Source organism: Rhinoderma darwinii, chromosome 3 (assembly GCF_050947455.1).
Source record: "Rhinoderma darwinii isolate aRhiDar2 chromosome 3, aRhiDar2.hap1, whole genome shotgun sequence".
Lineage (NCBI taxonomy): Eukaryota > Metazoa > Chordata > Amphibia > Anura > Rhinodermatidae > Rhinoderma > Rhinoderma darwinii.
This window is the reverse complement of record NC_134689.1, coordinates 5,169,870-5,196,001: the sequence shown is the minus strand read 5'-3', so window position 1 is coordinate 5,196,001 and position 26,132 is coordinate 5,169,870. Positions and strand designations below refer to the sequence as shown.

Sequence of the window (26,132 nt, the reverse complement as noted above, 5' to 3'; positions counted from 1 at the left end):
CTCTTCTGACAGACACTGATGCAGGGGAGTGTGTGATTTCTGCCCCACCCTCCCCCTGCAGATTGTCCGTGGGTTCTCTGTTTTCTCTCTACGCCTGTGATTCCCCCTCTGCTTTCCTCCCTATCTACACTCGGCTACTGACTGCCTGTGTGTTCTGCCCTCCCTGAACACTTGGATGCTTTCCTCTCTCTCCATTCCGATCTGCCGTGTACAATCTTAGGGTATGTTCACACGCAAAGTCAAAAACTTCTTAAAATACGGAGCTGTTTTCAAGGGGAAAGCGCTCCTGATTTTCAGAAGTTTTTTGAGCAACCCGCGTTTTACGTCGGTTTTTGAGCGTTTTTTAATAGTCTATGAGAAAACGGCCCCAAAAACTTCCTAAGAAGTGACCTGCACTTCCTTTGACGAGCCGTCATTTTACGCACCGTATTTTGACACCGACGCGTAAAATAAAGTCTCGTGGGAACAGAACATCGTAAAACCCATTGCAGGCAATGGGCAGATGTTTGCAGGCGTAATAGAGCCGTCTTTTCAGGCGTAATTCGAGGCGTAAAACGTCTGAATTGCGTCTGAAAATAGGTCGTGTGAACATACCCTAACTAACACAGAGAAGGAAGTTGGAGAGCAGTGAGAGCAGAATAAGTCAGCCACCGACAGGAGCGGTGGGCTGTCTGATTTATGTCAGAAGCAGCAGGGCAGCTGGCTATGTACAGGAGTTACTCTACAACAGTAAGGGTATGTGCACACACACTAATTACGTCCGTAATTGACGGACGTATTTCGGCCGCAAGTACCGGACCGAACACAGTGCAGGGAGCCGGGCTCCTAGCATCATACTTATGTACGATGCTAGGAGTCCCTGCCTCGCTGCAGGACAACTGTCCTGTACTGTAATCATGTTTTCAGTACGGGACAGCAGTTCCACGGAGAGGCAGGGACTCCTAGCATCGTACATAAGTATGATGCTAGGAGCCCGGCTCCCTGCACTGTGTTCGGTCCGGGACTTGCGGCCGAAATACGTCCGTCAATTACGGACGTAATTAGTGTGTGTGCACATACCCTAAAACGATAGGAAATTTTTGATGAATTTTTTGCTCTTTAAAAAGTTGCTTAATTTTCCATTAAGGAAGCACTTGAACAATAAAAACATATCCAGTGCTAAGGTGTCCATGGCCTTTAAGCTCACCCAGGGCCTTTGTCAGTGGTAGGCAAAAATGAGCAGATGCCAGCGCCCACTGGGCTTTAATTGACTCATGGAAATCTGGATAAACATGCTCGTCAAACTGCAAATGGGGCAAGCAGAGGACCTACTGTGACTGTTGCCCAAGGTTCCGCGTACATCGGGGACTGGACCTAAGCCCACCCCATCCTTTCTGATTTATACAATCTGGGGCCCTTTCTGTGGTCACATTTGCATTTGTTAAAGGGGCACTACACATTATTAAAAAGCATTTTTGATGGGGTTTAAATTGGTAATATACCCCAGGTTCTGGTGTGGAGCGGCAGGAGGGAATATTAGCCCGTTACAGTCTGCCCTAGTTGTTGGCAGTGGGGTAGTTGTTTTTTTTAAGTTTTTTTTATAAAGTGTTGGGTCCCTTTAATTCAGCTTTGATAAGCCCCTCTAATCAATTGAGTGCCCCTCTGGGAGACATGTCCCCTCTAATTCTGCCTTACCAGAGCGTATAGTGCCATTTGTGCGCATTAATATGATGAATGCAGCTGATTTGCGGGGTTCTCCCGGCTTCACGCTGACCTCTCGCCAGGCAGGAGCAAATGAGGAAATATGACTGTAATTCCCTGCGTTCTGTGAAGCAGATGCTCTGCAGCCGTCTGTGTGCGAGGCTCTGGCTGTGTAGATGTGTGCATGGCAGAGCCCCCTCCCTCCTGATGCATGAAGACATGGCGGAATGTTCTTTATAGAGCTATTATACAATCCATACAGGGACGAAGCGGTTGTAATGGGCTCACCAGTTGGGGGGAGGGGGTTAGGTGCACGGGTCCTCATTCTGTCACATGCAGAAAGTGAGGCCTAATATTGGACACCTGCCTGAATATGAGAGTATAGGGAGAAAGTAGCTGCGCCCCAAGCAGCACAGAGTATTTCAGGAGAGGAGTGTACTGATATTCTGGGGGGCAATGACGTGATGATGATAGTGAGGACGGCTACATGTGGCACGGGCAGTGTTGAGAGGAGGGGAATAGAAACTCGACCCGTGTAAATACAGTTCTATAGTGGAAGGAGAAGGGTCCACAGCAGCACAGAGTATTTCAAGGGAAGTGTGCTGTGGATATGGGAAATCAGAGAGTTACATAGTGGAAGGAACTGATTATTTTAGGAGAGTTGTATGCAGGTCTTATAGGAGGTCATAGACTGAGAGCTACATGTGCGAATGAGCAAGGACCCACAGCAGCACATTGTATTTTAGGTTACTTTTTTTTATTGTATCTTTCAAACCAGGGAGCACAGGGATTTTGTATTTTAATTGGAGCCTCCAATGTGACTCAATCTGGGGACAATTTATCTGTCACCCTTCTGTTCTCGTCGGGTTATGGGAATCTTATTGACTGGTGTCAGTGTTGGCGCGTCTGATACTGTACAGTGGACGCAGCTCTGTCCATGGTGCTGAAGAGATGATGGCATCTCGAGGTTTGTAGGTTTTACATTATTGAAGCTTAATCATTGTGTAATGAAAAGTTCTTCAACTTTGTAAAAGATTGTGCTAGAATTCACCCTTTTCAAGATTTCTGCTTTCTGGTTGGTGAACGGAAACATTCATTAGTTACACCCAGAGACTGAAAACCTGATTGTGTCCAACTGACACAGCTACAGTTCTCGTTACACGAGACAGAGAGCTATGATGCATTAAACCTGTCTGCCGGTTTAAGCTCATTCACTGACAGCAAGCTGCGATCTTGAAAATGTTGAGGAATTTAAATACAAAGTATATTACAAAGTTGAATAACTTTTCATTATCCAATGATTACGCTTCATCTACATTAAACCGGAGACTCCCATAGCGGAACTGCACTATCCCATTTCATAATGTAGATCCCCCATTGGAAATTAATTTGGGGGTGGTCTGGGTGCCCCATCATTTGCCAGTTAGCTGTTTAGTTTTGAGAAACACCAGTGTACCAGCGGCTTTAACTGCGCCATTCTTGCCAGAGGTGGGTCATGTGACTCCAATCACATGATGCGACTTTTGCATGATTCCAATCTTACGACTTTTCACGTGCTGGTCATGAGGTAAGTGCAAAAACGAAGTCACGTGGTTAAACCTAGAAAGTCATTGTGAATATCCGTAATTTCATAGTGAAGTCCTTAAAATATTCATTTAGCCATCTCTTGGTTAACTGGGTGACAACCAATATGGCCGCCATAACCGCTCCTACAAGGAAGCCATATTGGTGGTCACTCAGCTTTCCCTATTGCTGTTTCTATCTCCATTCCCCTAGTTTTACTACTAAACTTTTCGCAAAACATTCTGCGGTTCGCTCGGACTGGACATATCGACCTAAGGTGTTTAATTATTTCAATTAAGCGACATAATGTGTAAAATTGATTCGCCATTGTATCCTATGTGCTGGCAGATCAGACAAAGGAAGCGTTTTTGGAAACCGATTTCTTGTTCATTTCCGCCGGTTTTTATTACTGTTCATCTGTCATGTATCAATAACCTTGAGTATAAATTGCGCACTGCGGGGATGGCGATTGTATAGGACACATTATAAACCTCTTGTACTTTCCAAAACAAAGGTCCTCTAGTATCTAAGGCCCATAGCAACCAATCAGAGCTCTCCATTCATTTCTGCAATGAAGTGTACAAGATGAAAGCTGTACTCTGATTGGTTGCTACCTAGCAACGGGCCCCACCTTGAAGCCTGAGGCCTAGTGTTTGTACAGTAAATGCCTGGAACCAGATAATCCAGATTTCAATAGTACGGATTCGGTCCGTGCAACTCGTACTGTCTGATTGTCTGGATAACGTACTGTTTTTGGCGCGACTGTATTATACCGCAGCAAAAGTCCCTTTTACATTATGCTTTTGTAAACTGCCCAATTTTGTGTTATTTTTTACCCCTTAATTTCAAATGAAAAATTAATTCCTTAAAAAAATCCATTGGTCGTATTTTTGGTACCGCGGTTAACACCGCAAAGCCGCCACAAGCACCATGTTTTAATATTGTGGAGATCAGTACTGTTGAAGATTCAGTTTTGCCAAATCTGTTTCTGGGAAAGCTGGATGATGAGCGATGCGGCCGCCATTAAAGCTCCCACAAAAGTTGTTACTCAGCTTTCCCTGACTCCTGATCAACAAATCAGCCCAGTTGTCTAGGAATGGGGAATCACTGGATGTATTGCCATTCAGGATTAGAGGAAAGCTGAGTGTCACCCACTGTAATGCGGCCAGATGTGTTATTAGAGTGACCAGGATTTTACACAATCCCATCCGCACAAGGCGGCATATAGGGGCGTCTTTGTTTTTGTGTAGTGTTCCGTCTCTTTAAGAGAAAAAACAACGCTATTGATCGCTGATGGATTTTACTAGTAGATTTTAGATCGTCTGTGCGTCCATCCCCCGCTATAAGCGCAGCGGTATAGATATCCTCCGCACGTGTATCCCAGCGGTGGGATTTACATTCTCATCTTGAGCACATCTGTGTCGTGAACGATTGACGGATTCATTAGCGGCAAGGGATGAGCGGCCGCCTGAATGCGTCCAAACAGCAGGAGGGTCCTGCGGAGATGCCGGTGGTGAGAGCCTGTGACATCCGTGACCCAGCGATAGTTGCCTCTATTACGAAAGACAATTCAGGCAGCTGTCTCCCTTAAAGGGCCGGTAACCCTAAAGTGGTCAGCATTATAATAGTGTGGGAGCGTTCTCATGGGGAGGAGAGGTTTCTACGATTCCTTCCATTCATCCTATTGAGGAAGATTACAGCCGGCCTCAAATGGCTGATAACAGTGAACAATGGAAGATGAAGAAATTAGGGCTTTTATATATTGAATAATGGGTGCATGGACATCCGCTAAACCGCCCTAAAGGGACGTTATACTGCAGTCTATCTCCTTTCTATGTGCTGTTGAATGCAATCTATAGTTCCCTGTTATCAGCCATTACAAATTTCGCTGAGATATTAGCATGCGGTCACATATTCGGCGCTGCACCACCGCCACACCTGTAAACGTGAGACCAAATCCCTTTCGCTACAATGTAACAGCTCGTCGCGGTGATAAGATCCCACATTGCTGCAATGTGTGAACGCAGCCCTGGACGACAAGTGTTAACCATAGAGGTTATTATCTGAGCCGTATGAGAAGCCGCTTATCCTGAAGCGATCAGCAGCAATGAGACGGCCCGGGGTCGCCCCTTATCCTATTCGAAGTCATTGTTTACAGGCGAAAATAAAATTCGAGCATCGATACATTGTTGGAAGATGGGAAATTTGATGCAAATCCTGTTTTTTTTTATTTTACGGTTGGCAGAATAACATGTGCGCCCCCTTTAAAGCCTTTCCCTGATTTTCTGTCACTCGCTAGTCTGCATCAGGGAGCAGCAAATTTGTAGATTAAAGAAGTCGCCATAGATGGAAGACGCAGTGTTGTAACGGATTAGTTAGAAACAAAACATTTATTGTATCCATAAATGATTAATTCGTGCTCTGTAGCGCCCCCTGCTGTGCGGTAACTATTGCTTTGTTTATCCTAATCTACTTGGTTCATGAATAGAATGTCAAAACTGCAGTAAATACTGACACACAGCTATTCTAGAAGCCTTTATAGCTCACGATCAGAAACTTTCTAGTTATATGCACTTCCACTGTTTATACTGACTGTCATGGTTCGCGAATAGAATGCCAGAACGACCGTGTAGACTGACACGCATGCAGTATGACCGTATACTGACTGTCATGGTTCACGAATAGAATGCCAGAACGACCGTGTAGACTGACACGCATGCAGTATGACCGTATACTGACTGTCATGGTTCACGAATAGAATGCCAGAACGACCGTGTAGACTGACACGCATGCAGTATGACCGTATGAGTACAGGGACAAATGTTAAGATTCATTTGCGGAAGCGGCGCAGTTCACACCTATAGTTTTTTTACCAAAAATGTCCGCTCTTCGTAATTAGCGCTGTGTTCAAACAGTGATGCGATTCATCGGATCTGATTGCCATATGACCTGCATAAAATTTCTCATTTAAACGTCTGCTTGCTGTCAGGGAATGGAAGCTTTCTTGTTTACACCCACAGACCGAAAACTATACAGACTAATCCCTTTTCACAGCAGAGGCTTCGTTACAGTGTATCTGAATGCTTTTTTGTAACGAGCTGTGCAGCTATGTGAGCTCCACCATACAGTGGTAATTGCCTCCACAGCTGAGGTCAGCAACTCTGCGCAATCATGATTTGCGCCTTTGTTTGTCGGGATCCTCCATCGGTAATTAAAAGAGATCACCGTGACGACCTGGGGGGATCGGGGGATGTTACGGTGAAGATGTGATTCCTGGCGGAACGTGTCACGTCCGCGCATCCAGAGGCAACGTGTGAATAATGACATTGTACATCCCGTCGTCATGGCAACAGGGCCTGCATCCAATATATCGTATTAGTTCGCGCCGTGAACCGCCGATTGACAAGATGGGGGGGGGGGTGGCGGTCTCATATCTTCATGACCTCATCGTCCTGACAGGGGTTGAAACCTTCAGGTCACGTGTTAACCCGTTGTTGTACTTATCGCGTAAAGGCGGCCATAGAGGTCACGACTGTTTCCTTAGGATGGTTTCACACAACGGTAAACGAGCGCCAATCGGCGATATAGCACACGAACGACGGGGGACGGTTTCCAATTAAAGTCAATGGGATGCTTTTTATAAGGGGTTTTCACACGTATTCCGAAAATTATTATTATTATGAAAATCCGAAGTGTCAGTGGAAAGAGAGCGGTTGTATGTTCCTCGGACCGGTGCAGCCGATGGTTCTGTAGGACGACGCAAAGATTCTATGAAAATAATGACTGGAGAATGTATTCCTGCTAACGTTGCCATTCAGGATTCCAGGAAAGCTGGGTGATAACCAATATGGTAGCATCTACTACTCACCGAGATGAGCGTTCTTTCCCACTCTAGGGTCACAGCGGGCCTCCCAGTGCACTCCTAGTTATCCGTCCCTGGTGTCTATAAGGTCTCCATAGGGGGCAGCGCTGAAGGAGAACATGACATTTATAAAGTGATTACATGAAGAGTTGCTCTTGTGAGTCCAGGAAGATGATGAGAGGTGTAATTTATTCATTAAAATCAGCGCTGCCGAAAGTGGGATTAATTACAGAGCGCGGCCCAGCTGGAAAGATGGAGGCAACGGGCAAAGTCGAATGTCAGCGCATGGAGCGCCATTGTATATATGTAGGACACAATGTGCGGAGCTACACACAGGGGCAGTATTGGGGCAAGTTCAGACTTGGCGGAATTTTTCCGCTGCAAATGTTGCTGCAGATTCGTTATGAATCTGCAGCAACATTTGCATATTTGACAAGTAATTCAGACGTTGCGGATATCACAGCGGACTCGCCACAGATTTCAGTCTTTGCATTGCAGAGGCTGAAATACGCAGTGACATTCCGCTGCTTCTCCGCAACATAATGTGCATGCCTCGGAGGGAAAATTCTGCACCGCAGCCTAAATTCCGCACAGATAAACACAAATGTAAAAAACGGCTGCTACAGAATTCCACTGCGGACTGTCCGCCACATCTGAATGGGCCCTTATATTAGTTATATTCCAGTATATAGGGGGCAGTATTATAGTAGATATATTCTTGTATATAGGGGACAGTATTATAGTAGTTATATTCTTGTATATAGGAGCAGTATTATAGTATTATATTCTTGTATATAGGAGCAGTATTATAGTAGTTATATTCTTGTATATAGGGGCAGTATTATAGTAGTTATATTTTTGTATATAGGGGCAGTATTATAGTACTTATATTCTTGTATATAGGGAGCAGTATTATAGTAGTTATATTCTTGTATATAGGGGCAGTATTATAGTAGTTATATTCTTGTATATAGGAGCAGTATTATAGTAGTTATATTCTTGTATATAGGGGCAGTATTATAGTAGTTATATTCTTGTATATAGGGGCAGTATTATAGTAGTTATATTCTTGTATATAGGAGCAGTATTATAGTAGTTATATTCTTGTATATAGAGGCAGTATTATAGTAGTTATATTCTTGTATATAGGAGCAGTATTATAGTAGTTATATTCTTGTATATAGGGTGCAGTATTATAGTAGTTATATTCTTGTATATAGGGGCAGTGTTATAGTAGTTATATTCTTGTATATAGGGGCAGTATTATAGTAGTTATATTCTTGTATATAGGGGCAGTATTATAGTAGTTATATTCTTGTATATAGGGGCAGTATTATAGTAGTTATATTCTTGTATATAGGGAGCAGTATTATAGTAGTTATATTCTTGTATATAGGAGAAGTATTATAGTAGTTATATTCTTGTATATAGGGCAGTATTATAGTAGTTATATTCTTGTATATAGGAGCAGTATTATAGTAGTTATATTCTTGTATATAGGAGCAGTATTATAGTAGTTATAGTCTTGTATATAGTGGGCAGTATTATAGTAGTTATATTCTTGTATATAGGGCAGTATTATAGTAGTTATATTCTTGTATATCGGAGGCAGTATTATAGTAGTTATATTCCTGTATATAGGGGGCAGTATTATAGTAGTTATATTCTTGTACATAGGGGGCAGTATTATAGTAGTTATATTCTTGTATATAGGGGGCAGTATTATAGTAGTTATAGTCTTGTATATAGGGGGCAGTATTATAGTAGTTATATTCTTGTATATGGGGGCAGTATTATAGTAGTTATATTCTTGTATATAGGGGGCAGTATTATAGTAGTTATATTCTTGTATATAGGGGGCAGTATTATAGTAGTTATATTCTTGTATATAGGAGGCAGTATTATAGTAGTTATATTCTTGTATATAGGGGGCAGTAATATAGTAGTTATATTCTTGTATATGGGGGCAGTATTATAGTAGTTATATTCTTGTATATAGGGGGCAGTATTATAGTAGTTATATTCTTGTATATAGGGGGCAGTATTATAGTAGTTATATTCTTGTATATAGGAGGCAGTATTATAGTAGTTATGTTCTTGTATATAGGAGCAGTATTATAGTAGTTATATTCTTGTATATAGGAGCAGTATTATAGTAGCTATATTCTTGTATATAGGAGCAGTATTATAGTAGTTATATTCTTGTATATAGGAGCAGTATTATAGTAGTTATATTCTTGTATATAGGGAGCAGTATTATAGTAGTTATATTCTTGTATATAGGGAGCAGTATTATAGTAGTTATATTCTTGTATATAGGGAGCAGTATTATAGTAGTTATATTCTTGTATATAGGAGCAGTATTATAGTAGTTATATTCTTGTATATAGGGGCAGTATTATAGTAGTTATATTCTTGTACATAGGGGGCAGTATTATAGTAGTTATATTCTTATATATAGGGGCAGTATTATAGTAGTTATATTCTTTTATATAGGGGGCAGTATTATAGTAGTTATATTCTTGTATATAGGAGGCAGTATTATAGTAGTTATATTCTTGTATATAGGGGGCAGTATTATAGTAGTTATATTCTTGTATATAGGAGGCAGTATTATAGTAGTTATATTCTTGTATATAGGGGCAGTAATATAGTAGTTATATTCTTGTATATAGGGGGCAGTAATATAGTAGTTATATTCTTGTATATAGGGGTAGTATTATAGTAGTTATATTCTTGTACATAGGGGGCAGTATTATAGTAGTTATATTCTTGTATATAGGGCAGTATTATAGTAGTTATATTCTTGTATATGGGGGCAGTATTATAGTAGTTATATTCTTGTATATAGGGGGCAGTATTATAGTAGTTATATTCTTGTATATAGGGGGCAGTATTATAGTAGTTATATTCTTGTATATAGGAGGCAGTATTATAGTAGTTATATTCTTGTATATAGGGGGCAGTAATATAGTAGTTATATTCTTGTATATGGGGGCAGTATTATAGTAGTTATATTCTTGTATATAGGGGGCAGTATTATAGTAGTTATATTCTTGTATATAGGAGGCAGTATTATAGTAGTTATGTTCTTGTATATAGGAGCAGTATTATAGTAGTTATATTCTTGTATATAGGAGCAGTATTATAGTAGCTATATTCTTGTATATAGGAGCAGTATTATAGTAGTTATATTCTTGTATATAGGAGCAGTATTATAGTAGTTATATTCTTGTATATAGGGAGCAGTATTATAGTAGTTATATTCTTGTATATAGGGAGCAGTATTATAGTAGTTATATTCTTGTATATAGGGAGCAGTATTATAGTAGTTATATTCTTGTATATAGGAGCAGTATTATAGTAGTTATATTCTTGTATATAGGGGCAGTATTATAGTAGTTATATTCTTGTATATAGGGGCAGTATTATAGTAGTTATATTCTTGTACATAGGGGGCAGTATTATAGTAGTTATATTCTTGTATATAGGAGGCAGTATTATAGTAGTTATATTCTTGTATATAGGGGGCAGTATTATAGTAGTTATATTCTTGTATATAGGAGGCAGTATTATAGTAGTTATATTCTTGTATATAGGGGGCAGTATTATAGTAGTTATATGCTTGTATATAGGAGGCAGTATTATAGTAGTTATATTCTTGTATATAGGGGCAGTATTATAGTAGTTATATTCTTGTATATAGGGGCAGTAATATAGTAGTTATATTCTTGTATATAGGGGGCAGTAATATAGTAGTTATATTCTTGTATATAGGGGTAGTATTATAGTAGTTATATTCTTGTATATAGGGGGCAGTATTATAGTAGTTATATTCTTGTATATAGGGGCAGTATTATAGTAGTTATATGCTTGTATATAGGAGGCAGTATTATAGTAGTTATATTCTTGTATATAGGGGCAGTATTATAGTAGTTATATTCTTGTATATAGGGGCAGTAATATAGTAGTTATATTCTTGTATATAGGAGCAGTATTATAGTAGTTATATTCTTGTATATAGAGCAGTATTATAGTAGTTATATTCTTGTATATAGGAGCAGTATTATAGTAGTTATATTCTTGTATATAGGGGCAGTATTATAGTAGTTATATTCTTGTATATAGGGGTAGTATTATAGTAGTTATATTCTTGTATATAGGGGGCAGTATTATAGTAGTTATATTCTTGTATATAGGGGCAGTATTATAGTAGTTATATTCTTGTATATAGGAGCAGTATTATAGTAGTTATATTCTTGTATATAGGGGGCAGTATTATAGTAGTTATATTCTTGTATATAGGGGCAGTATTATAGTAGTTATATTCTTGTATATAGGGGGCAGTATTATAGTAGTTATATTCTTGTATATAGGGGCAGTATTATAGTAGTTATATTCTTGTATATAGGGGCAGTATTATAGTAGTTATATTCTTGTACATAGGGGGCAGTATTATAATAAAACTTATGTTCTACAATGTTTTTTTTCCCCATGTAATTTAGTAATGTTGGTGTTTTCCAGTTTAGTCCGTGGGTTGGGGGGCTGTTACAGGGGGACGCTGAGTGTTGTGTACTTTCTCTGGTAAAGATAATTCTATGAGGATCAGTAAATTTTCAATAAACAGAAGAAATGACAGAATAAATATATAAATCAATGTCTGAGATGGAACATTGGTGTAGAGGGAGAAATCTAATCCAGTATATTTTGTAATCTGTCAGTATACGGGCGGCTGCAGCTCTGATATTACAGGAAATCTCTTTACTCCGCCGCTTACAGGGAACTGTCACCTGCACAAAATCACCATTTGCCTCTCAGTTTTTCATCAGTTCTTTTCTTTTGTATATTCCTTGATTTTAAAACCGGCAGAACCAAGTATGATCACTACTGGACTGTTCACATTAGCACAGAGTATTTCAGGAGAGCAGTCTGGTGACCTTGTGGGGGGGGGGGGCATGGATTTGTCTCATGTGGTGATGTTAGAGATGACAGGGCTAAGTCATGATGTGAGTTGGGGAAGTGGAGACAAGTCCAGGTTACATAGTGGAAGGAGCACAGTTCCCCAGCAGCACAGAGGATTTTAAAAGTGAATCCTGTGGGACTATCAATACTATCAACTGCATAGTAGGAGGTGCAGCGCCCCTAGCTGCACAGAATATTTAAGGAGAGGCATGTGCTCATATTTGAGGAGTTACATAGTGATAGGAGCCGGGTCCCCAGCAGCACAGAGTATTTCAGCTCAGAATTCCTACGGGAGGCACTGAGCTGTGTGCACACATGGTTCTGGTAGTGAGGATGTGTCTGTCCTGCTCAGTGTGTGACATTTCTTGGACGTCTGGCAATATCGGCTGCTGATATTTTATTTTTTCTCCTCCCAGGAATGAGACCGTTTTGCACCAGTTCTGTTGTCCTGTCGCAGATGCGGAGCAGAAGCCGTCTCCCCCCAGGTAAGACCCGGAGATACAGCGGTGACCCCATCCAGACCTGTATACATCGAGCTGCCTCCCCCTTGGCATGCAGCCCGCCACCTTTCTTCAGTATGGGGCGATGCCATGTACTGCGCGCCAGCTGTGGTCTCCGATATAATCGTAGTTTCCTGTGCTGACTCAGTGACGCCTCCTCTTATGTCTTTGATGAACCGACAGTCGTATATCGCAGACTTGTATAAACAGCAACTCCCTAAGGGTATGTTCACACGGGCTATATTCAGACGTTTTTGGGCCGTAAACGCCCCGAAAAACCGCTAAACGTGGGGGCTGAACGACTACAAACATCTGCCCATTGTTTTCAATGGGAAATACGGCGGTCTGTTCCGACAGGGCGTTTTTCTACGCCTCATTCTAAAAAAAAACGGTGTGTAAAAAGACGCCCTGTAAAAAGAAGTCCCTTCTTGAGCCGTCTTTGGAGCCGTTTTTCACTGACTCAATAGAAAAACCGCTCCAAAAAACGCAAGTTGCTTAAAAACGGCTGAAAATCAGGAACTGGGCGCCAATCTGGCGCATCTTCTGCCGGTCTGCTCTAGGTTTATGGTATCTTTATTTTCTACGGTATTGCACCAATGCGTTTTATCATCGCCACCTCGAGTCACATGGACACGGACGACAGACCATCTAATTGCCCCCTCAGTACAAACCTATTGAATACATTATCGCTACTGAGCATGCCCAGTAGACCCTGGCGCCTATTGGTCGGTTCCGTTGACCTACATGACTGGCTACCTACCTTCTAATGGGTAATTACTGGTCGGACTATGTAGCGATCACATTGACATAATAGAGGAGGTCATAAATAGTGGTCTATGCGCGCCAACCGCGCCTTTCCCCATGAAGACGCCAGACTCGGCGAAACACGTTTTATTTCCCTAATAGACTTATAGGAATAATTCGTGGCTGAGGGGCATTTTGTTAACGTGGACTCAGAGGCATTAAGGGTGTATTCAGACGCTGCATTAAAAAGCACATGTGGTTTTTGATTCCGTTTTTTTTTAATGTGATTTTAACGTCCCAATACCCCCTTAAAGCTACAGGCGCACTAATATTTCAGCCGATCCGATATGGAGCCGTGTCGCAGGTTTATTGTCCGTCCCGTTCTTTCTGTTATTGTATCGGAGGAGAATTTCCCATATAATTCCTCATTTTGCTGCGCACGTTTTCAAGAATTAATTGTTCCTCTCGTATCTTTGCATTCAGACTCCCATCATCCGAGCGCTCTCTTAGTGAGAAGATATTGGTCGTACATGAGGATCATAGGGCCACACGCCGTATGTCAGAGGGGCCACCAGGGAACTCACGTGTGGTCTGCTCCGCTGGAAATGACCTTTTTTTTTTACCCGGCACGGGTCTCTGTGGGACTGGAGAATACGATGTGTGGCAGCCTGGCCTCCGTCTGCTTTTATTATAGCGATGGGGTGCGGGGGAGGGCTATATCCTCTATTTCACCTCGTGTCGTCTTAGATGCTCATGTTTGTGTCTGGCGAGGAAGGGGTTAATCCGCTGCCGTTTGCGCCGCTTCCTGTGCATAAAATTACACTTGATTTCCCGTCTGTATCGTGTAATTAACCTGGAAAAATCTGCAATAGCGAAACATCAAATATTCTCAGGAGAGTCCTACAAAAACACATGGCGGGATCCAAGAGCCCCGCGTGCTGCGCCCGAGGGGGGAGACGGCCCCGCGTGCTGCGCCCGAGGGGGGAGACGGCCCCGCGTGCTGCGCCCGAGGGGGGAGACGGCCCGCGGAGACTGCCCAGAGGAGGGGGCTATGTCCTGACACTGCGGCCTTATCACTGCTGTAGTACTACAACTCTCAGCACGGCCTGAACTTTTCTTACTGGGTTATATAAAATGTAGAATATGACATTACTTCTAGTTTCTGCATCTCCCTCAATAGACCTTTACGTCTTATTAATTAGCTATGCTACGAATGAGTGATTGTGGGGGTTTGACCAATGTGACCCCCTCTTCTGAAATGCTCTGTGCTGCTGGGGGTGCAGCTCTTTCCACTATGTGACTATCCGCTTCCCACTTGTCTCCATTCCCTCCTCAGGTCCTGCCCCTGTCACCTGCAGCCTTGTCCTCACTAATATCACATGAGAGGGCACGTCGTTGCCCTCCAAGACCAGCAACCCCTTCTCCTGAAATGCTCTGTGCTGCTGAGGATGCAGCTACTGCCACTAAGGCTTTAGGCAGTCAGTAGATGCCGCAAGTTTATCGGTTGCGCCCGCTGTATTATAAATTTGGCGAATCTTGCTAGACACGTTAGACCACCTCTTCATAAATTGTGATGCATGGTGGCACATTTTAAACCACGCCCCTTTCTGCTAAGCCACACCCTTTCTACTAAGCCACACCCCTTTTCACGTGTTCCGTTAGGCACAAGCCTCTGTTCTTTTTGGCGCAAATCAATAATCCATTTGTAAACAATAGTAAATCTGCCGCGCCGTCTTCCCGTCATTCGCAGGATCGCTCTGTGATCGCCTCGTCACCCTGTTATCCGCTTTGTTGCCTAAATGCAAAACCTCAATGTCGTTTTGGAAGAATAATAAGACCAATTTCCGACGCGGAGGACGCGGTGACATTGCACAGGCGGCCTATTTCTTTCTCTGCACAAAACAACAATCTAAAAATATTTGCGCTTTAAAATGCAGAAACATCTGATGTATCATTAACCCTCTAATGTTTCCCTGAATTCATCTACATATTTAGTGTCTCGCTGGCGGCACCGGAGGGCGCTCTCCTAATCCTGCCGCCCTGTCACATCCAATATCCCAGATCACACTCCTCACACTACACAATCCCCTCTCCATTCTGCATCTTCCCATCTCCGCTGCCTTTTATTTAATTTCCAGTAAACGCAGAAGAGATTTTGCCGTATCGTGAAATATTTCTCAGTTCCCCTTGGACCATCTGTTTATGCATCTCATGGCCCCGGTTATATCCAATCTATTTATACCCAGACGCTGCTCCAGTGTAATCCTGTTTTTGTTATATATGTGTGTTGTAGTGTAACATAATAATGTAATGGATATTATCTATTGTACAATTTGTCCATCGGGGGCAGTATTATAGTAGTTATATTCTTGTATATAGGAGCAGTATTATAGTAGTTATATTCTTGTATATAGGAGCAGTATTATAGTAGTTATATTCTTGTATGTAGGGGCAGTATTATAGTAGTTATATTCTTGTATATAGGAGCAGTATTATAGTAGTTATATTCTTGTATGTAGGGGCAGTATTATAGTAGTTATATTCTTGTATATAGGATCAGTATTATAGTAGTTATATTCTTGTATATAGGGGCAGTATTATAGTAGTTATATTCTTGTATATAGGAGGCAGTATTATAGTAGTTATATTCTTGTATATAGGAGGCAGTATTATAGTAGTTATATTCTTGTATATAGGAGCAGTATTATAGTAGTTATATTCTTGTATATAGGGGGCAGTATTATAGTAGTTATATTCTTGTATATAGGGGCAGTATTATAGTAGTTATATTCTTGTATATAGGAGCAGTATTATAGTAGTTATATTCTTGTATATAGGGGCAGTATTATAGTAGTTATATTCTTGTATATAGGAGCAGTAGTATAGTAGTTATATTCTTGTATATAGGCGGCAGTATTATAGTAGTTATATTCTTGTATATAGGGGGCAGTATTATAGTAGTTATATTCTTGTATATAGGGGGCAGTATTATAGTAGTTATATTCTTGTATATAGGGGGCAGTATTATAGTAGTTATATTCTTGTATATAGGAGCAGTATTATAGTAGTTATATTCTTGTATATAGGGGGCAGTATTATAGTAGTTATAGTCTTGTATATAGGGAGCAGTATTATAGTAGTTATATTCTTGTATATAGGGGCAGTATTATAGTGGTTATATTATTGTATATAGGGGGCAGTATTATAGGAGTTATATTCTTGTATATAGGGGCAGTATTATAGTAGTTATATTCTTGTATATAGGGGCAGTATTATAGTAGTTATATTCTTGTATATGGGGCAGTATTATAGTAGTTATATTCTTGTATATAGGAGCAGTATTATAGTAGTTATATTCTTGTATATAGGGGGCAGTATTATAGTAGATATATTCTTGTATATAGGGGGCAGTATTATAGTAGTTATATTCTTGTATATAGGGGGCAGTATTATAGTAGTTATATTCTTGTATATAGCGGCAGTATTATAGTAGTTATATTCTTGTATATAGGAGCAGTATTATAGTAGTTATATTCTTGTATATAGGGGCAGTATTATAGTATTATATTCTTGTATATAGGAGGCAGTATTATAGTAGTTATATTCTTGTATATAGGAGGCAGTATTATAGTATTATATTCTTGTATATAGGCGGCAGTATTATAGTAGTTATATTCTTGTATATAGGGGCAGTATTATAGTAGTTATATTCTTGTATATAGGGGCAGTATTATAGTGGTTATATTATTGTATATAGAAGCAGTATTATAGTAGTTATATTCTTGTTTATAGGGGCAGTATTATAGTAGTTATATTCTTGTATATAGGAGCAGTATTATAGTAGTTATATTCTTGTATATAGGGGCAGTATTATAGTAGTTATATTCTTGTATATAGGAGCAGTATTATAGTAGTTATATTCTTGTATATAGGAGCAGTATTATAGTAGTTATATTCTTGTATATAGGGAGCAGTATTATAGTAGTTATATTCTTGTATATAGGGGTCAGTATTATAGTAGTTATGTTCCTGTATATAGGGGGCAGTATTATAGTAGTTATATTCTTGTATATAGGGGCAGTATTATAGTAGTTATATTCCTGTATATAGGGAGAAGTATTATAGTAGTTATATTCGTGTATATAGGGAGCAGTATTATAGCAGTTATATTCTTGTATACATGAGGTCGTATTATAGTAGTTATAGTCTTGTATATAGGGGCAGTATTATAGTAGTTATATTCTTGTATATAGGAGCAGTATTATAGTAGTTATATTCTTGTACATAGGAGCAGTATTATAGCAGTTATATTCTTGTATACATGAGGTCGTATTATAGTAGTTATAGTCTTGTATATAGGGGCAGTATTATAGTAGTTATATTCTTGTATATAGGAGCAGTATTATAGTAGTTATATTCTTGTACATAGGAGCAGTATTATAGTAGTTATATTCTAGTATATAGGGGGCAGGATTATAGTAGTTGTTTTCTTGTACATAGATATATTTTTGTTATTGTTCTGTCATATACATTGTATCCAATCCTTCACCTATGGAACTATCTATATATCAGTGCAGGGTCTATGCCCTATGGAGACCCCAGACCCTCAGTTGGACTGACAAACAACAGCATGTTAACGGTTGCTACATTTTCAAGATACCTGCATTTTCTTTTTTCTTTTTTTTTCTTTGAATTCCCCTAACATGCTGCTGTTTGTCATTGCACAGGCCCAGACAGTGACGTACCCCACTCCGGATCCCCACTCCCCGGGAAGCATCATTTCAGCAGAGCCCCCAGGTGTGTGAGCGGAGCATCGTGTCAAGGCGTCTGCTCACACGGCCCCCTCCCCCGGATCAGGACCCTTTGCAGTGCTTGCGACTCCATCACGTTAGGACAGAGACCTGCAGAGCATAATGTTACAGCACAGAGCATTTTATTTCTCTACAGATCATCCCAATATTGCATGTCTGGATTGATTGATGAAAAAGTTATGGAAAGATTATAAACAAGGCCGTGTACCGGCACAATGAGGGGGCGGCTCTTTCCTGATGGACCAATATTTATGAGAATTCAGCTAACTTTAAAGAGCAACTCCAGTCACATCTTAAAGTCTTACTTTTCACATCATTCTTTTCAATAGGGGGCAGTATTAGTAGTTATATTATTGTATATAGGAGCAGTATTATAGTAGTTATATTCTTGTATATAGGAGCAGTATTATAGTAGTTATATTCTTGTATATAGGAGCAGTTTTTAGTAGTTATATTCTTGTATATAGGGGGCAGTATTATAGTAGATATATTCTTGTATATAGGGGCAGTATTATAGTAGTTATATTCTTGTATATAGGAGGCAGTATTATAGTAATTATATTCTTGTATATAGGAGCAGTATTATAGTAGTTATATTCTTGTATATAGGTGCAGTATTATAGTAGTTATATTCTTGTATATAGGAGCAGTATTATAGTAGTTATATTCTTGTATATAGGGGGCAGTATTATAGTAGTTATATTCTTGTATATAGAGGCAGTATTATAGTAGTTATATTCTTGTATATAGGTGCAGTATTATAGTAGTTATATTCTTGTATATAGGGGCAATATTATAGCAGTTTTACTGCTCGCGGGAAAAAGACGCCGACGCCTCCCATTGAAATCAATGGGAGGCGTTCTCGGGCCGTTTTTGCCGAGTTTTGCAACGCGGTTTCCGCGTCAAAAAACTCGGCAAAATACCCCGTGTGAACATAGCTTTATAGTAGTTATATTCTTGTATATAGGGGGCAGTATTATAGTAGTTATATTCCTGTATATAGGAGCAGTATTATAGTAGTTATATTCTTGTATATAGGGGCAGTATTATAGTAGTTATATTCCTGTATATAGGAGCAGTATTATAGTAGTTATATTCTTGTATATAGGGACAGTATTATAATAGTTATATTCCTGTATATAGGAGCAGTATTATAGTAGTTATATTCTTGTATATAGGGGCAGTATTATAGTAGTTATATTCCTGTATATAGGAGCAGTATTATAGTAGTTATATTCTTGTATATAGGGGGCAGTATTATAGTAGATATATTCTTGTATATAGGGGGCAGTATTATAGTAGTTATATTCTTGTATATAGGAGCAGTATTATAGTAGTTATATTCTTGTATATAGGGGCAGTATTATAGTGGTTATATTCTTGTATATAGGGGGCAGTATTATAGTAGTTATATTCTTGTATATAGGGGGCAGTATTATAGTAGTTATATTCTTGTATATAGGGGGCAGTATTATAGTAGTTATATTCTTGTATATAGGAGGCAGTATTATAGTAGTTATATTCTTGTATATAGGGGGCAGTATTATAGTAGATATATTCTTGTATATAGGGGGCAGTATTATAGTAGTTATATTCTTGTATATAGGAGCAGTATTATAGTAGTTATATTCTTGTATATAGGGGCAGTATTATAGTGGTTATATTCTTGTATATAGGGGGCAGTATTATAGTAGTTATATTCTTGTATATAGGGGGCAGTATTATAGTAGTTATATTCTTGTATATAGGAGGCAGTATTATAGTAGTTATATTCTTGTATATAGGAGCAGTATTATAGTAGTTATATTCTTGTATATAGGGGCAGTATTATAGTAGTTATATTCTTGTGTATATAGGGGCAGTATTATAGTAGTTATATTCTTGTATATAGGGGCAGTATTATAGTAGTGATATTCTTGTATATAGGGGGCAGTATTATAGTAGTTATATTGTTGTATATAGGGGGCAGTATTATAGTAGTCATATTCTTGTGTGTATATAGGAGCAGTATTATAGTAGTTATATTCTTGTGTATATAGGAGCAGTATTATAGTAGTTATATTCTTGTGTATATAGGGGCAGTATTATAGTAGTTATATTCTTGTGTATATAGGGGCAGTATTATAGTAGTTATATTCTTGTATATAGGGGGCAGTATTATAGTAGTTATATTCTTGTATATAGGGGCAGTATTATAGTAGTTATATTCTTGTATATAGGGAGCAGTATTATAGTAGTTATATTCTTGTATATAGGGGGCAGTATTATAGTAGTTATATTCTTGTATATAGGAGCAGTATTATAGTAGTTATATCCTTGTATATAGGGGGCAGTATTATAGTAGTTATATTCTTGTGTATATAGGGAGCAGTATTATAGTAGTTATATTCTTGTATATAGGGAGCAGTATTATAGTAGTTATATCCTTGTATATAGGGGGCAGTATTATAGTAGTTATATTCTTGTGTATATAGGGGCAGTATAGTAGTTATATTCTTGTATATAGGAAGCAGTATTATAGTAGTTATATTCTTGTATATAGGGGGCAGTATTATAGTAGTTATATTCTTGTATATAGGAGGCAGTATTATAGTAGTTATATTCTTGTATATATTAGCAGTATTATAGTAGTTATATTCTTGTATATAGGGGCAGTATTATAGTAGTTATATTCTTGTATATAGGGAGCAGTATTATAGTAGTTATATTCTTGTATATATGGGGCAGTATTATAGTAGTTATATTCTTGTATATAGGAGCAGTATTATAGTAGTTTTATTCTTGTATATATGGGGCAGTATTATAGTAGTTATATTCTTGTATATAGGAGCAGTATTATAGTAGTTATATTCTTGTGTATAGGGGACAGTATTATAGTAGTTATATTCTTGTATATAGGGGCAGTATTATAGTAGTTATATTCTTGTATATAGGGGGCAGTATTATAGTAGTTATATTCTTGTATATAGGGGGCAGTATTATAGTAGTTATATTCTTGTATATAGGAGCAGTATTATAGTAGTTATATTCTTGTATATAGGGGCAGTATTATAGTAGTTATATTCTTGTATATAGGCGGCAGTATTATAGTAGTTATATTCTTGTATATAGGAGGCAGTATTATAGTAGTTATATTCTTGTATATATTAGCAGTATTATAGTAGTTATATTCTTGTATATAGGAGCAGTATTATAGTAGTTATATTCTTGTATATATGGGGCAGTATTATAGTAGTTATATTCTTGTATATAGGAGCAGTATTATAGTAGTTATATTCTTGTATATATGGGGCAGTATTATAGTAGTTATATTCTTGTATATAGGAGCAGTATTATAGTAGTTATATTCTTGTGTATAGGGGACAGTATTATAGTAGTTATATTCTTGTATATAGGGGCAGTATTATAGTAGTTATATTCTTGTATATAGGGGCAGTATTATAGTAGTTATATTCTTGTATATAGGGGGCAGTATTATAGTAGTTATATTCTTGTATATAGGGGCAGTATTATAGTAGTTATATTCTTGTATATAGGAGCAGTATTATAGTAGTTATATTCTTGTATATAGGGGGCAGTATTATAGTAGTTATATTCTTGTATATAGGAGCAGTATTATAGTAGTTATATTCTTGTATATAGGGGGCAGTATTATAGTAGTTATATTCTTGTATATAGGGGCAGTATTATAGTAGTTATATTCTGGTATATAGGGGCAGTATTATAGTAGTTATATTCTTGTATATAGGAGCAGTATTATAGTAGTTATATTCTTGTATATAGGGGGCAGTATTATAGTAGTTATATTCTTGTATATAGGAGCAGTATTATAGTAGTTATATTCCTGTATTTAGGGGCAGTATTATAGTAGTTATATTCTTATCCACAGGGGGCAGTATAATTGTTGTATAATAATTCTGTGAAGCAAGAATTAGCTTGGGGTAGTTGTCATTCTCCCCTCTCTTGGCCCTATAGGTTACTAATCGGGGGGTAACGTAGAATACCTAGTTATTTGCCAGAATATCTTTTTGTTATTTTAGTTTTGGCATTTCACTTTGTAACGTTTGCTTTATGCGGACGGTCTAATCCATTGCGACTGGAATTGTTCTTTGAAAATACGATAGATGAAGTATAAAAAATGGGTTGTAATAATATTCTAGGGTTTTATGACCTCGCACCATTCTCATGAATAATGGCTCCTCCCATAAAATATCCGCCTCTGCTTTTCGGCAATACTTTGCATATAGGGCCGTGACAGACGGGATAACCTCAAGGATGGTGCGTTCCCTGCAGAATTTCTCAGGTTTCTGATAAGACTCAGGTTTTAGTAAACCATGTACTGTCTGGTCCCGCTTTGGGAGTGTAGGGATCTCGTCACACATGGATCTTAGAATTGTGTAATGTGCCAGCTTTTATTCCGGTGCTGAAATCCAAAAATCTTCCCCCAGTGTATATATAGAGACGTATAAATGCTATGTATACACTCTGGCCATACACATTAGACCAAAGTTGATGACGTTTTTGTCCGTTTCTTGCCAGTATTATAGTGCATGTCGATACACGCGCGATCGTTTACCGGACAGACGTTCGTTCAACCATTAACCATCTTCTGTCTGATGTGTATGGCCGACTTTAGAGTAGCCTACAAAATATTATATTACAGAGAGGAGCCGGCATAGTGCTTGATCAGCTCCACCTGCTGGCCAGAAGGAGTACTGAAGCTTCTGCTCTCACCATGCATGCTATCTATTATATTCTATATAACGTACATTTCACTGCCATTATTGACATTGCCACTGGCGCCGTCTCGTAGAATAAACTAGTATCCGTGAATCTCCGTATGTAGTAGAGTTTCTCACCCGCACACCCCAGCCGTGCCCGTTCATGAATTGTACCCACATACTTATTCTTGATACTGAACGTACAGGATGTACCAGCCATTTTATCGATTACTCCAATGCATCTAAAATATAAAACGAAGAAGTTTTGTAAATTGCCTTAACTAAAAATCGTTTTGTGTATACAGCTTTTATGCAAATCTATGTCACCGTGGTTACAGACTACAAACAAACCTGTGTAGTCTAAGCCTGCAGTCATGTGTGAGGGTATGTGCACACCCTAAAACAAAAACGTCTGAAAATAGAGCGGTTTTCAAGGGAACACAGCTCCTGATTTTCAGCCGTTTTTTTTTTAGCAGCTCGCGTTTTTTACGGCCGTTTTTCGAGCTGTTTTTCTGTAGTCAATGAAAAATGGCTCCAAAAACGGCTCAAGAAGTGACCTGCACTTCTTTTTCGCGGGCGTTTTTCAAAATGGCCGTGTAAAAAAACAGCCCGTCTGAACAAAACGCCGTTTTTCGGGTCGTCTACGGCCCGAAAAACAGCTGAAAACACTGTGTGCACATACACTGACTCTACTCCCCTCCTACAGAGAGTAGAAGAAGTCGTAGATGGAAGAGAGCGGGATCACATGACTGCAGGATCAGACTACACAGGGTTTGTTTTGTAGTCTGTAACCATGGAGACACATAGGTCAGCACAGGAGCTGTGTCCAAAAAAAAGTAGGAGATGTTTGAGACTATTTTTAAATTTGTTAACATTTATTAAAAAATGGTGTATGTGTATCTAATAATTATATCATCTCATTAAATATTAATGTATCTTTCCAAAAATTGCTCTACGTGTGGGTTCAGATTATTATTTTTTTGTATAAAAAGTAAATACAAAAAGAAAAATGAAAATATAAAAATGTACGGTATACAATAAAAATAAACGCATAAAAAAATATATTTTCTTGTCCCTAGAAAATGAGTTTCACATGTCAGTCAGGCATCTCCTGAAAGTCAGATTGGTGGAGGGGTCGGGTGCCCCCAGTCCCATTTATGGGCCAGTCCCAGTGCACACCCTTTTAGGGGAGATGGTGGTGCAGCAAACTGCCGCGTAAAAAATCGCCCTGTCGGAACGCAACGCCATATTTCCCATTGCAATCAATGGGCAGATGTTTGGGGGCGTTCTGCTTCTTATTTTTCAGCCGTTTTTCGTGACGTTTACGGCCCGAAAAACAGCCAAAAATAGACCATACCCTCAGGGTGCGTGCACTCGTAGCAGTTTTATCGTAACTTTGCGAAGCTGCGTGATTTTTTTTTTCCCCTTTTTAAAGTCCAGCAAAACGCATCAACATAACCGTGACGTGTGGCCTCACCCGAACTCCTATATATTTAAATGAGGATCGGTTGTGCATGTCTGGCCCCTTTTCCTTTAAGGATCTGGTCTGGGGCCAGCCCGTTCTTGGGATTTGTAGGGTTCCCGGTGCTGTCTACTATATGACGTGTAAGAATTTTTGACTGCCCCTTTCCATATGGCCTATAAGGGCATACAGACATCATATTTTGGGACTTTTCTATTGGCTAGAGTGGAAAGCCGCTAACAAGGCGTGCAAGACGTGGTCCGTCCATGTATCACATGGTTGTTCATTCATTTAAATGGTCGCATGTAATACTACATTTCTCCAGTAGAGGCCGCTGCAGGGAAAATGTATGGCCGGCTGCATCTTCTGATCGCCAGGTCTGCTTCTATGTAAAAAGGGGTAGCCTTGATGGGATTGACCCCTTTAATTACTTTGCTGGAACTTATATAACAAGGTATAAAATATATTATATATTACATAACGCTTGCTTTGTGCACCTCCCCCACCTGCCTGATACTGTGAACTGATCTATATATATAATATATATATATATATATATATACTCCTGTTATATCATTCTCATATAATCTTTAATAAATCTGCTTCTGTATATGCATGAAAACCGCATTGTGTTTGTCTTATTGTGTGTCTGTAGTCGTACGTGTGTCTGATATCCGCGGATATATATGTGCATATATGTCTTTAATAACGTGTGTTTTCCCCTTTGGATGCCATATTACAGTATATAGATCATCCGAATACCTTCGCTTTACTTAGTTTGTACTGATTTTGAGATACATGGTACCCTATACTCTATTTACATCCAGAGCTGCATTCACAATTCTGCAGATTGCTACTAGAATGAATCTGACTCTTTAATGCCTGGCTCTGTGCTGCATTCTGGGAGAGTTAGTCTACCGTATAGCGCAGTAATTCACCAAAATCTTATATATATATATATATATATATATGGTGCATGCTATGTACTGGTGCATACTATATATGTGTCATGCTATGTACTGGTGTATGCTATATATGTGTCATGCTATGTACTGGTGCATACTATATATGTGTCATGCTATGTACTGGTGTATGCTATATATGTGTCATGCTATGTACTGGTGCATACTATATATGTGTCATGCTATGTACTGGTGCATACTATATATGTGTCATGCTATGTACTGGTGCATACTATATATGTGTCATGCTATGTACTGGTGCATACTATATATGTGTCATGCTATGTACTGGTGCATACTATATATGTGTCATGCTATGTACTGGTGTATACTATATATGTGTCATGCTATGTACTGGTGCATACTATATATGTGTCATGCTATGTACTGGTGTATACTATATATGGTGCATGCTATGTACTGGTGCATACTATATATGTGTCATGCTATGTACTGGTGTATGCTATATATGGTGCATGCTATGTACTGGTGCATACTATATATGTGTCATGCTATGTACTGGTGCATACTATATATGTGTCATGCTATGTACTGGTGTATGCTATATATGTGTCATGCTATGTACTGGTGTATGCTATATATGTGTCATGCTATGTACTGGTGCATACTATATATGTGTCATGCTATGTACTGGTGTATGCTATATATGGTGCATGCTATGTACTGGTGCATACTATATATGTGTCATGCTATGTACTGGTGCATACTATATATGTGTCATGCTATGTACTGGTGTATGCTATATATGTGTCATGCTATGTACTGGTGTATACTATATATGTGTCATGCTATGTACTGGTGCATACTATATATGTGTCATGCTATGTACTGGTGTATACTATAT

General features: G+C 38.9%; 1 protein-coding gene across 6 annotated transcripts in view; it reads left to right on the top strand.

Moving 5' to 3' along the window:
* IQSEC3 (IQ motif and Sec7 domain ArfGEF 3) overlaps nucleotides 1-26,132 on the top strand; it is a 110,353-nt gene that overhangs the window by 13,997 nt on the left and 70,224 nt on the right. For all 6 annotated transcript variants that reach the window (XM_075855729.1, XM_075855730.1, XM_075855732.1 and 3 more), the window contains exon 2: nucleotides 12,484-12,552. In XM_075855729.1, coding sequence (XP_075711844.1) covers nucleotides 12,484-12,552 — 69 coding nt within the window. The remainder of the gene's footprint in view (nucleotides 1-12,483; nucleotides 12,553-26,132) is intronic.